Source organism: Saccostrea echinata, unplaced genomic scaffold (genome assembly GCF_033153115.1).
Source record: "Saccostrea echinata isolate AGI-Se365-2 ecotype Australia unplaced genomic scaffold, CSIRO_AGI_Sech_v1 ptg000064l, whole genome shotgun sequence".
NCBI classification, from domain to species: Eukaryota; Metazoa; Mollusca; class Bivalvia; order Ostreida; family Ostreidae; genus Saccostrea; species Saccostrea echinata.
Window position 1 is genome coordinate 1,181,790 of NW_026889813.1, and position 19,417 is coordinate 1,201,206.

The 19,417-nt window shown below is 31.9% G+C and overlaps 1 protein-coding gene across 1 annotated transcript in view; it reads left to right on the top strand.

Annotated features, from left to right (window-relative positions):
* Positions 1-2,462: 2,462 nt before the first annotated feature.
* Positions 2,463-19,417, top strand: part of LOC133175662 (contactin-like) — a 47,935-nt gene continuing 30,980 nt past the window's right edge. Inside the window, exons 1-9 of the mRNA XM_061310772.1 lie at positions 2,463-2,628; positions 3,377-3,492; positions 3,805-3,874; positions 4,296-4,409; positions 4,510-4,603; positions 4,802-4,890; positions 5,180-5,290; positions 6,821-6,989; positions 18,608-18,666. Of these exons, the coding sequence (XP_061166756.1) occupies positions 2,470-2,628; positions 3,377-3,492; positions 3,805-3,874; positions 4,296-4,409; positions 4,510-4,603; positions 4,802-4,890; positions 5,180-5,290; positions 6,821-6,989; positions 18,608-18,666 (981 nt within the window). The 5' untranslated portion in view covers positions 2,463-2,469. The remainder of the gene's footprint in view (positions 2,629-3,376; positions 3,493-3,804; positions 3,875-4,295; positions 4,410-4,509; positions 4,604-4,801; positions 4,891-5,179; positions 5,291-6,820; positions 6,990-18,607; positions 18,667-19,417) is intronic.

Consider the following 19,417-nt stretch of genomic DNA (forward strand, 5'->3'; position numbering starts at 1 on the left):
CGTTATACTTTTCACATCTCATACATAGAGATTTGCTATGTTATACAGAAAATATAGAAAAGGACATACTGAGTTTACGTCCAGGTCAACCCCATCCGGACATTTGTTTAAACATAAAACTATGGAAGAACAGACGGGTTTTATTTCAAGGTTTAGCTATAGTCCTGTATTCTCCTAAACTGGGATGGATAAATGAGAGAGATTATACCATACAATTAAAATACTTAAAATAGAATTTATTTATAATTTAGGTTTAGAAAAGAACTGCGCCGTTTCAAAATTAATTCTTCGATATCTTTTAATTTCCCACCCCGTATGGGTTATTAACAATTGTGAACCTGACATTATTCCAGTCAGTGGCATATATATTCCATATACAGGCAAAAAAGCTGTAGTCGACACATCATTTTCTCAAGTTGTAAAAATTAAGTATATATTAATACTCTAGTATGATTGAAAAGGGGAAAAAATGGTCAGAAAACTTGACCATTATTTTGTTTGACGTCAAATGCGAAAAAAATGTTCTAAGCAAATTTAATTTTATTTATTTACATGTAACAATGAAATAAAAGTTGTTTACGGAATATATTTTTGTTTTATTAGGAAAATGTATTAAAACAAAGTATTGTTTGAAATCAGATTATTCAAAAGGGAAGTTTCTATATTATCTAAGCACTACAAAGGGTTGAATTGTGCAGGATTAAAGTAAATTTCTCAGTTTTGTTAAGTGATCATGACAATTCTATTTTCATGATTGCTAAAAAAAAAATAAAAATATATGATTATATTACTATTTCACTGGTCAAATAACAATCATGGATGTCTTTCAAGTTTCCAGAAAATTTCAAAGGTTAACACCATCTCTTTTTATCTGATGCTTACACCAGAAAACATGCTTAAAAACAAAATATGAATAAAGAACCCAAATGTAACCTTTTTTTATTTAATTATTTTATAAATTCGCCTCATTTTGTTTTTCCGATTTTTTTTGTTGGTGGTTGAAGACCCCGACCTCTCCCCTCAAGAGGCGTGACCCCTTCTCATACTTACACTTCGTGCCTGGTGAATATCAGCCTACACTTTAACAGGAAGGATCGAATATACGTCATTGCCTGCTTAACCCTTTGAATAATCAAAAGATTCAAATGGCTTAAACCTGAAATTGAAATAATCGAAATTTGCCTGTTAAACATTAATTTTTGAGTAGCATTAAAAATTACAATGTGCATATCAAAATACAATGTACAAATATTTTTTAAAGGAGCATGGACTTATTAGATTTAAAGTTTATCATCTTCAAAATTTGTGTTAAAATTTCATGACTTACATATTGTAAAAGCGTTTGAAAAAAATGTTTAGAAATTTATTTTATCAGAAAAATATAAAAACTAGTGATAGTCGAATTTTGGCTTCTTTGTTTAATGAAATATAAATTATCCTTCATATTCAAGGAAAGTGGGAAATCTGAGATGTATTCATATAAGATCTTAAACATATTAACAAGAAAAATCAAAAAAGGAATGTAAGAAAGTAAAACAAACACAACAATCAATTGTGGTAGTTTGTGGCCATTGATGTGAGTAATGTCAGTAAAATTCGAAATCGATCGGTAAAACGGACAGAGCTCGAACAAAGACTATGAAGAATGTCATTAAACTGTTTTTCGTTCAAATAAAAATTTAAATAAAACAGCAATGCATGTGTCCCCACTCCCCCTTAAAATATATTTAGACACCCCTCCCTAAATTAGGGTAGAGGCTATAGCATTTACCAGGATACCTTGACTTTTAAAATACAGCTGAACTTCGGTATCTCGAACACTGATATCTCAAATACCATGATCTGGGATATGTCGAAGTAATTTGAAAGTCCCAAACCTCATTCTTTAAGTATTTTACCCTCGACATCTCGAATCCTCGGATATCTCGAAGTTTTTTTCTCGGTCCCATCGAGTTCGAGATAACGAGGTTTGAATGTATATACATTTGTAAGAACGACCATTACTTTTCCATAATAATTTCCAAATAATATTTACATCTTTACCCAAGTTTTGTCTCGGATTTCAATTTTACACCCTAGACGACTCAGTATTAATTAAATCCCAAACGACTTTATCCCGCTGAGGGCCTTTGCAAGATTTGTTAAGAGTTCATTACATAATAAATAAGATATAATTCAAATATCATTGAACATTATATATTTTCAGTATCAACCCTTTCACATGTCATATACGAACTTAATCACACCTGCTCGGAGACGGTGTAATAGAAGAATAGTAGAAAATTTCAGGGCGTCATGTGATCTGTTTTAGCCAATCAGTATCTCTACAAATTTGTCTAAGGCGGCATAAATATTAAGTTTTCCATAAAAAAATCTAAATATTTACATCTCTATCTCAATTTGAAGATTTTATATTTAATGACTTACTAACAGTTTGATTCCATTTTAAGCGGGTTTTAATGAAAGAAGATGGTGATACCAGTGGTTGACTTTGCGGCATACTCCTTGTCCGTCCCAGCAGAGAAAGCAGACGTTCAGAAACTCCGTAGTATCGCAGACGAACTCCGTCAAGCGTTTACAACTGTTGGATTTGTTTATCTAAAGAATCATGGATTACCACAAAATGTTGTAAGTGTTTTCCTATGTGCTGTTGAGGAAAGTATAAATTTATAACTATGAATGTAAATTAAACCCAGAATTCCACTCTAAACAGGAAGTACTAGTGGTTTCGTCTTCTCATGTAGAATTTTAAAATAAATTCTGCTTCATTTAGGAATATAAAGACAGATCGGCTAATAAAGTAGCACAGTTAGTGCCCATTAGAATTCCAACAGTTTGATGGAAGACCTGGTTTTGTTGATGTCCAATCACAAGATATGAAAATTTCTAAGTTCCATATTTATGAAAGAAGCAGTTGTCTATGATATCAAAAAGCCTAGTTTTTAATTTATCGTGGAATGTTGTATAAAGTGTAGAAAAGTTATACGTTTTGATGTTACTAACTTTCGAACAATTTTGTGATTTTAAATTTTTCTAAACGTTCTGGAGTTTTTAAGAATCCACATTTGATTTACACCTCTTCTAGAATATGCCGTAGCACAGTACATCTGAAGTTTCTTCTCTTTTTTGTGAGGAGTAAAGATAGAAAGGGCTGGTAGAACACTTGCTGGACCCGGCAATGTATCTTTGTAAGGATTTTTATGAAGTTTCTAGAAAACAACATTATTTCTTTTTTATTGTGGTTTTTGTTTATTTTTTTTTCCTTCAGGCCCATTCTTTCTATAAATATTAATGTTAATATGCTTTTATCTGAATTTCGGTTTAGATCAATTATTTTTGAGGAAATGTAGTATATGCTTCTATGTTTCTTTCACAGATTGAAAACACATTTGCCATTTCGAAGACATTCTTTGAGAAACCAGTAGACGTAAAACAGAAATATGAAAGGCCTGCGGACGAGAACCATGGATGGGTGTCTCTGGAGAGGGAAAAGTAAAAGATATTTTTAGATACCATAAAAACAAATTTCTCAATTAAAGAGGCTGGGGGTTGTGGCCATTTTTAGACTATATTGATCTCCTTTAGAAGAAGAGCTCCATATGAAGATATAGAAAATGATCAAATTTTAAAACTAAATTTTTTTAAATTTTTCTTTGCCAAATGATAGTTGACAGGTTAAGATATCATATCTAAAAAATTAAGTTAAATCTGGTGGTAAATTTGTGTTAATTTGTTGACCCCCAGCCTCCTTAAAAGTTTATTTCTTTTCCTTTTGTATAATTCACAATGTTCGTTACTTTTTAGTTTGAATCCAGAGAGACCAGCAGCTGATTTGAAAGAAGCATACAATATGACGTTGGTAGATGACCAAGGAGTAAGTTTACTCGTTATCATAAAGAGCAAATCCAGGTCATGAATGAGCATATACACAGATATATCCATTATAGCTGTAAGAAACAAACAGAACGAAAAATTGGTGCAGCATTTTAAAAGAAAATTTGAACGTTATGTTTGTTAAAATTTCGAGAGCAAATTGGTGATTGCTTCTAAATTATGACAATTTCTAATTTTCATTTTGTTTTTATTTATATGCTATGAACATATCATTCGGTCATTAATGAAAATTTAACTTAAGAAACATTATCTTAATTTGGATTATAAACCCCAAATGTTGGTGATTGTTAATGAAGTTGGTATTCAAAACATGAAATTGACAGTCATTCTCTGCCAAAAGGTATGTACATACCAAATTTAATCTAGATATGCGTGTTTCAAATTTCAAATAATATTTTCAGACCATGCCTTTGGATATACTCCCAGACTTCTACAAAGTGTTCAAAGAAATGTTTACATTATCACAAGAACTAGGAAGCCGCGTCTTGGATTTGATGTCTATTGGTCTGGAAATAGTATGTAGATTACTTCTCTGAATTTTGGGGTAAAAGAATTTAGGAAAAAATGTGTTAAAACTGTCTAGTTATTTTAATAATTTATATTAAATAACTCCAGGACCAAACATTCTTAAGGCAGTGTCACCAGAAGATGGGGAGAAAGGGAAACGCCACAACATTACGATCCCTGTATTATCCACCGATTACTAAAGGTAGGAATTCTCGTCGTCAAAAAATGATAGTTGACACGTCATATTGGGTATCCTTATGAATTATCTTTCAGGGAATTACAATATATGTGAGAGCAGTTCGGTGTTTAATTATCTTTTATCCCTTTATAAGGGATTCGTATGAACAAAGAAATAAAGCATTTTATTGTTTAATTCGCTTCCTTGTAATAATCATTACAGGTGTTAAGCCGGGACAGGTGCGGTGTGGTGAGCATTCTGACTACGGTTCCATTACACTCCTGTTTCAAGATGATGTCGGAGGATTAGAAGTAAGGAACATGTTTTTTTTTTTTGCACAATTTTAGAAATATATTCCTGTACATACAACAAGGTTTCAAATGAATTGACGAGGTAGAAGTGTAAGGAAAAAAAAACAACTTTTCGGAAATGAAAGATGTTTGATCTGTACAAATGCATTTTCTTTTTAAATACAGATATGCATGAGGTGCATTTATTTTCAAAATATATTTAAAAATAAAATCTACCGGTAATGTTGGAAAAGTATGTTCTTTATAATGTACAGTAAGAGCACAGCTTTTACACAGAGTGTGCTTTCAGGTAAAACCAATGGGGTATGATTACGTGCCAGCTTCTCCGATACATGGTACAGTGTTGGTTAATTTAGGGGATCTAATGCAGCGATGGACGGCAGACAAACTTATTGCAACAGTAGGTCGATTAAATTACACAAAACGTAAATGAATTGTTATGGCATGTCAAACGTTGCAATATTCGATCTTTTCCATTTGTATTGTATAACTTTCCATTTGTATTGTATAATTTTTATTTGTATTGTATAATTTTTCATTTGTATTGTATAATTTTTCATTTGTATTGTATAATTTTCAATTTGTATTGTATAATTTTTATTTGTATTCTATAATTTTCCATTTGGATTTTATAATTTTCCATTTGGATTGTATAATGTTTATTTGTATTCTATATTTTCCATTTGTGTTGTAAAAAAAAATCATTTGTATTGTATAATTTTTCATTTGTATTCTATATTTTCCATTTGCATTGTATAATTTCTTATTTGTATTGTATAATTTCTTATTTGTATGCGATAATTTTTCATTTGTATTGTATCCGAGGATTGTTTATTTATTTCGTTACGAAGGATGTCATTGGTCATAAAATTTAGTCTGTATAAAGGTCTCAGGTGCCATCACAAACTTAGTCTGGTACCCTTCCCACAATTCCGATCGCGTACTCTCTACAAACACAAACTCGGCTCCTCTATTTGCGGTGCATGCTAAGGGACGACCATTTGATTCTCGGGGGGGGGGGTGTTGAATCCGATTATTTATTTTCATTCTCTCGCAGGAGAGAATATTTATTTCCAATATGACCAGAGACAAGGAGAAAAACAAAAAGAAGAAAATCCGCCCAAACCCGAAAACTCAGTTTTTTGGGAGTGGGGGTAGTTACCACCACTCAAGGTCAATTTATTTATTTTCTCAGTCAGTATTCCTAAGGACAGATTATTTATTTGCCATCTACCAGCGCTCCCTTTTTAGAATCCAGTGACCGTCTAACATGCACGCAAATACATATGCCGCCGAAATATGGCTGAAATATTGCCGACTCGGCGTTAAACAATAATCAATCAAGCAAATACATATGAGCCCAGTTTGCTTTGAGCATCCGGAACATCTTCAACCCGATACAGGCTGAAACTTGACCAATGAAATCCTTCGTAACGAAACAAATAAACAGTCCGCGGATACAATACAAATGAAAAATTATCGCATACAAATAAGAAATTTTACAATACAAATAAGAAATTATACAATGCAAATGGAAAATTATACAATACAAATAAAAATTATACAATACAAATGAAAATTATACAATACAAATTAGAAAATTATAGAATACAAATAAAAATTATACAATACAAATGAAAAATTATACAATACAAATAGAAAATTATAGAATACAAATAAAAATTATACAATACAAATGAAAAATTATACAATACAAATAGAAAATTATACAATACAAATAAAAATTATACAATGCAAATGGAAAATTATACAATGCAAATGCAAAAGATCGAATATTGCAACGTTTGACATGCCATAATTTGTAGTAGTTGGATTTTAGAGAATTGTAACCCGATTGCTCTGCGAACTGAATTGTAACCTGATTGCTATGCGAACTGAATATTCTCAGTAGAAATAATTGCTTTAACAGAAACATCGTGTCCTGATTCCTGAGAAGGAAGTTACACAAAAGAAGGGGAGACAATCTTTGGCATTTTTCATTCATCCGGACGATGAAGTAATGATCAAGTGTTTGGATGGTTCTGGGAAATATGAGGAAATATCCAGCATTGATTATCTGAACATGCGTTTTGCTGCGACCTATTAACAACGACAGACTTAGAGAGGGACCAAATTATACTGAAACATTTTATGATGACATGTGCAATTTATGTTCAGATGTATATAAAAACTATAATATTTACAACAAACAAGAAGCCCAGGGGCCACATCGCTCACCTGAGCACTCTGGCTAGGAAAAAGCAGAAATCAGTTCAGTCTTGAAAAGTTTAAATATAAAACTGGTTCGGGGGGAGGGGATCATGATTTGTACAAATTTGAATCTACATTACCCGATGATGCTTCCATTTAAATATGACTAATCATGGCTTTGCTGTTCTTGAGTAGAAGATTTTTAAAGACTTTTCCTATGTTTTCTTATGTAAAACTTTGATCGCCAATTGTTGCCCCACCCTACCCCCGGGGATCATGACTGGAACAAACTTGAATCTACACTACCTGAGGATGCTTCCCTATAAATATGACTAATCATGGCTTTGCTGTTCTTGAGAAGAAGATTTTTAAAGATTTTTCCTATGTTTTCTTATGTAAAACTTTGATCGCCCATTGTGGCCCAACCCTACCCCCGGGGGTCATGATTGGAACAAACTTGAATCTACATTACCTGAGGATGCTTCCCTATAAATATGACCCATCATGGGTTTGCTGTTCTTAAGAAGAAGATTTTTAATGATTTTCCTATGTACATGTATTCCTATGTAAAACTTTGATCGCCCATTGTGACCCCACCCTTCACCCAGGGGTCATGATTTGAACAAATTTGAATCTACACTACCTGAGGATGCTTCCATATAAATATCACCCATCATGGCTTTGCTGTTCTTGAGAAGAAGATTTTTAAAGATTTTTCTTATGTATTCCTATGTAAAACTTTGATCCCCCATTGTGGCCCCACCCTAGCCCCGGGGGTCATGACTGGAACAAACTTGAATCTACATTACCTGAGGATGCTTCCCTATAAATATGACCCATCATGGGTTTGCTGTTCTTAAGAAGAAGATTTTTAATGATTTTTCCTATGTACATGTATTCCTATGTAAAACTTTGATCGCCCATTGTGACCCCACCCTTCACCCGGGGGTCATGATTTGAACAAATTTGAATCTACACTACCTGAGGATGCTTCCATATAAATATCACCCATCATGGCTTTGCTGTTCTTGAGAGGAAGATTTTTAAAGATTTTTCCTATGTATTCCTATGTAAAACTTTGATCCCCCATTGTGGCCCCACCCTACCCCTGGGGGTCATGATTTGAATAAACTTGAATCTACACTACCTGAGAATGCTTCCATATAAGTTTCATATTTTCAAGCACAGTGGTTTTTGAGAAGAAGATTTTTAAATGATGCCATTAATTTTTCATGAATTCATAATTATCTCCCCTTGGAAGAAGGCGTGGCCCTTCATTTGAACAAACTTGAATCCCCCTTACCCAAGGATACTTTGTGGCAAGCTTGGTTGAAATTGGCCCAGTGGTTCTTGAGAAGAAGATGAAAATGTGAAAAGTTTACGACAACGACGACAGACAACGGACAAATTTCAATCAGAAAAGCTCACTTGAGCCTTCGGCTCAGGGGAGCTAAAAGGGACCATTTTATATACTTTATATGATACCGATATTATGTGTGAATAAATATTATAAACAGTGAATTATAAACTCATAAATGGAAAATTTGTTTACTTTTTACTAAAAATTTTATATAACTATTTATTGATTATATGTTTGATATTGGCATCAACTTAGGGTGTTACGTATACATGTAGTTATTTTAATTTTAGAAATATTTTATTCACGAAAGTGTACCATATTTTTGACTTAAATCACTATAGTAAAAAAAATATTCAAAATTATGGATCGTATTAGATAATTTAATTTTCTTTTTTCTTTTTTTTTTTTAACGAATCACAGACTGGAGAAATTACTATTTCAGAAAGTTTTTTCGTGAAAAAAAAATGGTGGAAGTACTATTACTGGTATCATCAAAATATTTAAGACCGGAATATTTAAATCATAGATGGATTCCCGTGAGAAGAGAGAGAGTGAGAGAGATATTTAATTTCCAGGAAATGAGCCTTAGAAACATTTCATTTCAGCATACTTTTAGTAAATGTTATTTCAGCTTGGAGGGCTAGTTCTAGATTTAATGTCCATTGATCAAATAAAACAAGTATGAAACTGAAAAAAATGTACAAGATGAAATGTAAAAAATGTTTCACACACGACGCAAAAGTGTTGGTGTCTAGCTATAACATATTCTAGAAAAATGAGCGTCTGGAAACTGTCCCAGCAGGTTGTTATTTTCTTAGGTATATTATATACTGTTACTTCTAATTTACGTTATTGCAGAAACTTGAAATCCAAGTTCTCTATTTAACATCTACTGGTCTCGAAATACAATTTACTGAAAAATACATCATTTAACATTATTGACCCCCTCCCCTTGGCTGTGAACGAACTTCGCTGTTAATATGCCTAACTTACCATTTCTACAAGTTAGAATTTATAAGAAACAAATGAATATCACAGTAATACTAAAATGACTGAGTAATCATGAACATATAAATGTAATAATGCACATTCACAATCCCAACAACAAAATTGATCAAATATTGTTGCAAAGGAAATAGGGAAACACTTAATGCATCTTTTATTTCTCAATTTAACGAAGTTCTTTATCATTTTTCTGAGTTTCACAATAGAGCCAAATATGCTAAAAAAAATTACATTTTTAAAATTTGGACCAAAATCAATTAGATTATTTAAAAAGTTGCACGATATTCAAATAGGTGTAACATATAACGTAATCAAACAGGCTTGGTACTTGAATGTGGGCGTCAATTTTTTGCATCCGTTTATACACGTTCGTACTTATTATTGATTATACAGTGATTGATATACTACATAATATATGCAAAAAGTTCATGCTATATCACCCCCCACCCCCACCCCACTCCCATCCACCCCCCAAAAACAGTGGAAATTATATGCTTCTATACTGTATACATGATATGTTATTCAACCGTATTAAATCACTTACCTAATCGCAGATATTCATCTCGTTTCGGATAAACTTCCACCAACTAAAATCTGTCATAAGCACAACAAAGCTCCGACATTCGTTGCCACCTATTGAAATTGTGACGTCATAATGAACTTGACGTCACATGAGTTTCAATTTTGCAGAAGCCCCCACAGTGGAGTACATAGGGAAGTTTCTCTCTCCCCCCCCCCCCCCCCCTCATGCCCTCATTCAAAATCAGATTTCTCCCATCAAAACAAAAATAAACAAACAAACAAACAAAAATCAAACAAACAAAAAACCAACAACAACAACCACCAAAAAAAAGCTCTAAACTGATTTGCAACTACAACATATATTTTTTTCCCTTAAAAAATAATTTTTAAGAGTTTTAAATATTTTAAAGGAGTCATATAAAGTATTGAGAAGCTTAAATCGGTAAATATACTCCCCAACTTTAAGTCTCCAAAACTTTGTATACGGAAATATTTCGTATAAACAAATTGCTTAAATTGAAATTGTCGTATGAAATAGGTAAATATAACGAAGAATGATCAATGCCATAAACGATACACCAAATGTAAACAGGACAAACAAGGACCTCTGGGAAAACTAGAGGCGGGAACAGGTGCCTAGAAGGATCCACTGTCGACCGGTCTGTTTAAAAACTGATTGGACGAGTTCAGAATATTGCGTATCGAATCAGACGGGAGACATTTACACCATACGCAGGTGATAGTGAAATAGAGGAAATTGACAGTGGAAAAGTTGAAGTCGCCCCGTTTGTCATATATAATTTACTTGTTAGTTTGCCATTAACGTCGGTAAAATATATGAAACAGATGTGACAGACTCTGTGGTGTCTCACTGGAATTTATCGAGTCGACATATAAATTTTATTGTTGAACAGAAGGAGTTTTTTTCTTATCATGTAGAAGTTTTGAGCAAATTTTGCTCTATAAGAATATAAAACATGCCTGTTAATATTAAAGGAGCACAATTAGCACCCATTAGTAATCCAACAGATTGTAGGAGGCTCTGGTCCCCAAAGAGTACATAGATATTGTCAATGATGCATGAACTCCAACATTTTCCTAATATAAACTTCAAGGTATTTTTGCTTAGAATCGGAATGATTTTTAGCACAGTAATTTTGTCGATGACCAATCACAAGATATGAACATTTTCTTATTCCATTTTTATGGAAGAAGCAGTCAAAATTAAAAGAATTAAAATTAAAAAATTAAAGCTCGGTCCTTAATTTATTGTGAGGAATGGTAGTATACAGTGTTGAAAAGCCTTGTTATTGATTTAAGGAGGTTGGATCCTGCCATCAAAAGTAATGAGAATTTTTTATCAAGTATATTTTTAGAATTTAGACACATAGCTTAATTAAAAATCAAAACAAAAAATGGGGGTCAATGCGCTTCTTTTGGCGCTACAGAGCATTTAGTTTGACCTTTTTGCACTGTAAATACATCTTACACATAAATCAATTTTTAAAGTTTTTCCTACAATATTTTTTATTCAAATAAATTATGGGAACAAACACAGCCTTATTTCATCTTGAATAGACACATTAAAATTTATGACAACGAAAAAATTTTCAAATTACTCCGCATGTTCAATTATTTGTCCTTTTTACACTCAAAAAATTTCATTTTTCTGGCATTAAAAATCTAACAAGAAAAAAATAATTTGAAAGTAATGACATTTTACTGAATTCAAGAAGAATGGTTAAAAGTATCTTATATATTCAGAAAATAAAATAAAAAGTGGGGGTCTGTGATGTTAAATTTTAGATATTACTAAAATAGTGCTAATTTTAAGCTTAAAATAGGGATATTTTTTTCTTGATTTTCACAATATATTTGCTATATTTATCAAATATGATGATAGAATTCATGACAGTTTATTTGATATATATAATTTAGGACCAGTATAAAACAGTTCACTGTACAAAATAACTCTGTGTGCAGGCTGCATGGAAAGATAGGAATGCAAACTTAACATACTTTAAATACTTAGAAAGAGAAAAAAATGATCATTTTCTTCAAAAAACATTCCGCCACAAAATATAGTTCCTCAATTAATGCTTTTGGTATGGAATTTAATCATGGAGTTTTAACTGAATATAGTTTAATTGGCATTGTAGAATCCAAATTTATTGTAAGAATTAAAAACTTTATGCAGAATTTTTGAAATATAGGTTAAGATATAAATCTGCTCAAAAGCTCAGGAGCGAACCTCGTTAAAGAAATATTCCAAATTTTCTTTTATTACTTTTGGAGTTTTTGAGGATCCACAAACAAAGACAATATTGTTATAAGCCTTGTCAGCTGGAATCATAGCATATTGTCTGTCTCATTTTCTAATTCAGTTATCACTTACAGTTTACTGAAAATGGATTGATCCATGGTGCTTACTTTTGTTTTCTTATACTTAAAATTAGTGGACAAAAAATGGCATGTTTATCAAAATATGTCCAGATTTCTAAATAAGCAAGATTAATTTCATTGTATTTACTATTGACTAATTATACGAGTAATATATTTATTGCATATTTTGTGACAAATCGAAGTAAAAGTTATTTTAGACTAAATTCCTCCAGTAGAGTTTTATCAGAAGTCTATTTTTTCACGAAATATTTTGGTATTGGTGAAAAATTGTGTTTACTGAAATGATTTATTCAGTGTGGTTATAATAGTATTTGACACTGATTTAAATTTGTTGACAATAAATTAAGGTAAAAAGTACTTTTCGTTAAGTTCTAATGTAAAAAGACACAGCAAATCAGAGATCTTCATTCAGTGAAAATTCGATCTTTTTGAAAAAGTTCCTTGTGTCGAGAGCATCATCTTTGTCAATCAGAGGGGTACTTTAACTTCGACACAATTACGGGTAATAATATATTGCGATCACTGTCGATTACTTAAATCTTGAATTGTCCATCGAGGAATAAATCAACTGAAATATTCACACGAAGTGTGTATGTGTCTCTGCAGTGATTGTCATAGATTATAAAGACTAATCTAACAAAAACAATGGAAAAGTTTTGAAATCTGAATCCCCCCTTTCTTTAGAAATGTGAAATAACACTAAGAATAGCAGCGCATTCTCTTAGAAAACTGTTATTTTAAATGTTTTTGAAAGTAAGAAAATCTGGAAATGGTTGCATGAAATGTGTCCAAATGTACTTTGAGAATGTGTACATGTATTTTGAGAATGTGTACATTTATTTTGAGAATATGTATGTGTATTTTTGAGAATGTGTACATGTATTTTGAGAATATGTATGTGTATTTTTGAGAATGTGTACATGTATTTTGAGAATGTGTACATGTATTTTGAGAATACGTTCTATTTCCACTATGGAAGAGTTATACTTCTTAGTGCGCTCTTTTGTGAAAAAGTCGGAAAATGTACAAATCTCGCGGGATTTCTGGGACAAACGTAACATAAACATGTAAACAATATGTTGAATGTCGATGAACAATTCCTAAGAAAATGCAAATGAAATATTTTATTGTTGTGGACTTTATAAACATCAAGAGTAGGAATGACAACGATATCAATTTATATCTATTGTAGATCGTATGTATCTATTTATCGTATGGTACATACATCTAAATACAGTGCACATGCCTCGGAAATGTCGTATTTTTTTTTATTAATGGATGAGAAATTTGGGGTTCTCGCTCTCTTACATATGTCTTTTAGTTCCTCCATTCTTTAATTGGAATGACAAATACATTTAACATTTAAAATTGGATTGAGATTGGCATATTTTGTATTATCCGCAACGCCATGCTGTCCCAGTCAGACGACCAAACGCGCCTCTAATTTTGAAGAGTTTCACTAATGGAAATACAACGTTATGTGTACATGTATTTTGAGAATGTGTACATGTATTTTGAGAATGTGTACATGTATTCTGAGAATATGTACATGTATTTTGAGAAGATGTACATGTATTTTGCACTTTAGTTCCATTTAATCACAAAAAGCATCTTTCCAAAGATCAACATTTTACTTTAAATCGACCATTTGATATGGAACGCCATAGCTGCCTGAAGGTCATTTTCATTTTATATGAGGTGGAATAACCTTTATGTGAAGTGGTGAAGTCATTATATATAGTGGTAAAATCATTATATTCAATGAAAACTTTATTATATGCAGTGGTTTTATCATTATATACAGTGATAAAATCATTATATTCATTGAAAACTTTATTATATGCAGTGGTTTTATCATTATATACAGTGATAAAATCATTAATTTCATTGATAACTTTATTGTATGCAGTGGTTTTATCATTATATTCAGTGGCAATGTCATTATATGTAGTGGTTAAATAATGTAATGAAGTGATAATATCGATACATTATGTTGTAAAATCATTATATGCAGTGGTTTTTCCATTATATATTACTGATATCTTTCTGTGATGTGATGAATTCAACATATACAGTACAAACATAATTTGTGTGATAAAGCAATCATTACATTGTATGAAACCCGCTGCATGTGGAGTGCCAAGTTAATTTCATTCAGTGCGACACCTTTACATGAAGTGAAAAATCTATTATGTGCAGTACTAACATCATTATATTATATAGTAAAGTTATTATATATATTCCTTAAATCATGCTTTGCAGTAGTAACATCTTTATATGAGGTGGTTAATTAATTATATGATGTTGTTAATTTGTTATATGATGTGCTCAAATCTTTATATGCATTAGACGTTTCATGTTATGCAGTGGTAACTTCTTTATCATCATCTAAACTGGTCCTTTTATTTAAAAAAATGCACGGAGTTCCAGTTTAAAGAGTGTTTGAAAATAGGAAACCCGGGCCGTGGCAAATTAAAAGCCGGGACTACTCGAGATTTTTCTAATTTCTGATTCTATTATACAGCTTCCTGATTTTATCAACTGTGCTGAAATTTTAAGACTCATTTTTATAGGTTAATGTGTATTCGCTGTAAAAATTGCATTTAATTTTAAAATACTTAGTAATTTAGATTTTCTTGGCGATTGTTGATTTCCAAGTTCAGTGGTGGATCCAGGAATCTTGAAAAGGGGGCCCGACAAGTTTTTGGTCGGGGTAGGTAGCCCACAGTCAAACCAGAAAACAATTGATTTATTAAATCTTATGCATATTTTGGACACAAGGGGGGGGGGGGGGCGGCGGGCCCCATATGCCCTCTCTGAATCCGCCCGTGAGGTTGGTAAATCGGGTAGGCAATCAAGTAGACATTTTACGTGTTTTGTTTGTTTGTTTGTTGTTTGTTTGTTTTTTGTTTTTCTTTTTTTTTTTGCCATATTTGACAGAAAGCTAATAAACTTTTAAATTATTCTGATGTTAAAAATTATTCATTCTTTGAAAGGCATTTTTTGAGTGAAATGACACGTTTAAGAAAAACCGGTTCACATAGGCGTCGGAACCGGGGGGGGGGGGCTATTGCCCCCCCCCCCACTTTTTTTTTTTTACAAAGGTAGACATAATATAACCATTGAAAATTCGTGCGTACATCTAGCCTCCCCCCTCCCCACTTTCTACAGGCACGATTCATTGTAGTGAAAGAAGGGTAATTGGTAGTGTTTAAAAGAATTTGGTACTGAAAGATGTTAGACCAAACCCCCCCCCCCCCCCCGAAATAGGATTTTCGGGTTTGGAGAAAGAACAATTTTCTTTTTTTTTTTGCTTGTCAAGTTTTTTTTTTCAGGTTTGATTTTTTTTCTATTTCAATTAGCCACCCCACTATCAATTTCCTTCCGACGCCAATGGTTCATTAAAATAGGATTTGATCTCCCGGAAGTCAAACATAAACAATCCGAAATACTTATTTGTTATCAACATGCCATTTGATAAAATATAAATTAATTAAAGAATTATCACATATACATGTAATTATAGGACTATTAATGCAAAGCCTTGTCTCAAACTTTAATCACGCGTAAGTTGCTTGGTTTAAGGATATCCGATCCTCAGCCTTGAAGGATAACTCTTAATTTTATCATTTTATTCAAAAAGGCTAAAATGATTTTAATTTGGTTGTTTGTTTGCTGTTTAACGTCCCTCTCGAGAATTTTTCACTCAAATGGAGACGCCACAATTTGCCAGTGGAGAGCTGCAAATTTTGTCCTATACTCGACACTTAAGGCCATTGAGCAGTGAGGGATTTTTTTCGTGCCAACACCTACTGTGGAACGGGACCTCGGTTTCTGGCTTTATGCGGTCTCTTACGAAGGACCGGTCTCAACGTGCCACTGTCGGATTCGAACCCGTGACGTAAGGATTGACTCCTTATTCCGCGTCTCTTAGAGCAGACACTCTAATCACCGTGCCACGTTGGCGACGGCAAAGATGAAACTTGAAAATGAAATGTTTTCATGCAGCAATGTTTATTTTAAGCATTTCAATGTGATTTAAGGTTTTCTGAAGTCTTAGAAACAGTTTTATAAATAGTTGATATTAGTAATTTAACATCCCCCCCCCCGAAAAAAGTATTAAACAAATTACATATTTAACGTAATCCAGTTTCCTTCCATCTACTAGCATATAGATACATGTACCAGTGCACATTTGCATATTATGAAATTAGAAATGATTTATGGTGTTTTGCACCAGGTTCTTCCCGAATGATCGGATCTGGTTTAATAATCCTTTTTTTTAATGAAAATGTGTATTTTGCATAAAAATAGCATTTTCAAATAAAGAAATAACTATCAAAAAGAAAAAGTTTTTTTTTTAGTTAAAATACAGTGTTTAACATCGGAATAATTTTTAAGTTTATTAGATTTTTATCAAATATGTCAAAAAAAAAAAAACAAAAAAAACACACACACACACACACACACACACATAAAATATCGCCAACCCAGTCTACCCATTTTACCAACATGGAAATCAACAATCGCCAAAAAAAAAAAAAATCTAAAATACTAATTACTTATAGCACAATGGATAAAATATTAAATCAGAAAATTGAAACTGCCTACCAATTTTACTTGAAACCAAAATCGTAAAGAAAATCTAAAATACCAAGTATTTAAATACAATTTTAACAGCGAAAACACATTAGCCTAAAAAAAGAGTCTAAAAATTTTAAATCAGAAATTTGAAAAATCTCGAATAGTCCCGGCTTTTAATTTGCCACGGCCCGGGTTTCCTATTTTCAAACACTCTTTAAACTGGAACTCCGCGCATTTTTTAAAGATGTTTTTGCAAGAGGACCAGTTTAGATGATGATAAAGAAGTTACCACTGCATAACATGAAACGACTAATGAATAAAAAGAATTGAGCACATCATATAACAAATTAACAACATCATATAATTAATTAACCACCTCATATAAAGATGTTACCACTGCAAAGTATGATTTTATGAATATATATAATAATTTTACTATATAATATAATGATCTTAGTACTGCACATAATAGATTTTTCACTTCATGTAAAGGTGTCGCACTGAATGAAATTAACTTGGCACTCCACATGCAGCGGGTTTCATACAATGTAATGATTGCTTTATCACACAAATTATGTTTGTACTGTATATATTGAATTCATCACATCACAGAAAGATATCAGTAATGTATATAATGGAAAAACCACTGCATATAATGATTTTACAACATAATGTATCGATATTATCACTTCATTACATTATTTAACCACTACATATAATGACATTGTCACTGAATATAATGATAAAACCACTGCATATAATAAAGTTATCAATGAATATAATGATTTTATCACTGTATATAATGATTTTATCACTGTATATAATGATAAAACCACTGCATATAATAAAGTTTTCATTGAATATAATGATTTTACCACTATATATAATGACTTAACCACTTCACATAAAGGTTATACTACCTCATATAAAATGAAAATGACCTTCAGGCAGCTATGGCGTTCCATAATTTGACAAGTTTGAAGTTAATTATTATTAAGTTTGGATGTTCTCTAAAATTTAGTAGGAAATATTTTTACAGATTTCTTAATTAAAAAAATATCAAATAAGGATTTTAATTTCATATTTTATTTTAGGAGTAATGAACCAAAATGTTAATATCAAGAGTTACTGTTCTTCGTTGAGAGACGTACATTGTTAATTTCCATATTTAATTATGTCACCATGTGTGGAAAGTTAATAACGGTTTTTAATTTCAACAAAATGATCCCTATAGTCGTAATATCCCGAGGTTTCCCAGTTAACGTATTTTATAAACATTTTCACACTACCTTGGGAAATGTAGTTGAAGCTTGAATGATTTCTTGACCCTGTAAGCTATGACCCCAGAGGGCGTATGCTCACTGATGCGTAAACTTCATTACATGATGCAAAACCATTCAAATCTTTATATACATACAAGGATTTAGGAAACGGGGTATTCTCTTCATTAGTAAAATTGTGTTTTGAAAAAATATATAACGAAGAATTGAAGAAGTTAAAATGAAATAGGCTGATTTTGTACGCAGAGTATTGAGGACATAACGTATGTGCAGTTTAATGGATTATTATATGACATAGTTCATTAATCTTCTGTTGTTATGGGAATGTGATTTTTACAACGTGCATGTGTAGTTCATAAACAGATGTATTTCTTTGAGAAATTATCAGAAACTATGGAAATTAATTTAAAGGTAAGTAAATTAAAAACAGAACAAAAATACCTATAATATAGGCCATTGCATAAGTTTCCTTGATTAGGAATTTGAAGAAAATGTGCTCACTATATGACAAAGTTCATAAATACAGAAAACAAAAAGGATCCGAGGATGTATCGATGCTAACACTTTTAGGATGAATGTTTATGTTTGATTCCTTTTGACTTCTTCGCTTTTATCAATTTGTAATTTTTTTCATTCTTCGTCTTTGCTCTCAAGAAGATTCATCCCTATTCCCACTTTGTGATCTTTATATAAAAATGATTCGGCTTAATTGTATCTTTTTTTTTGGGGGGGGGGGGGGGTTGAGACAAAATATGTATAATATGGCCCACAAAGGCAATCAATCATAATTTGTCTTTTTTTTCTAGTTAAGATACGTTATTCATCAGAGTGAAATTTGCGTTGTGGTCCTTAAAAACTGATAGGTTTAAGTGAAAATATATTACTATAGTAATTGGAATTAAATAAATAAGTTATATTCAAAGGTTTTGTAGGAATCTTTTGTTTTAGGTTTCAGTATCGTCTTGTATAATTTCTGATTCACCTATAAAAAATGGCGCGCGTGTTCAACATACCTTAGGGCAAAAACACAGAAAGCATGTCAACATTTGGTCGGGACGACAGTATTGATGGACTTATATAGAATCAATGGATGTTAGAAGCATTAAATTAAAGATATATATTTAAGACTGAAATTTCTAAATTTTGTCTCATGATTTCTTTT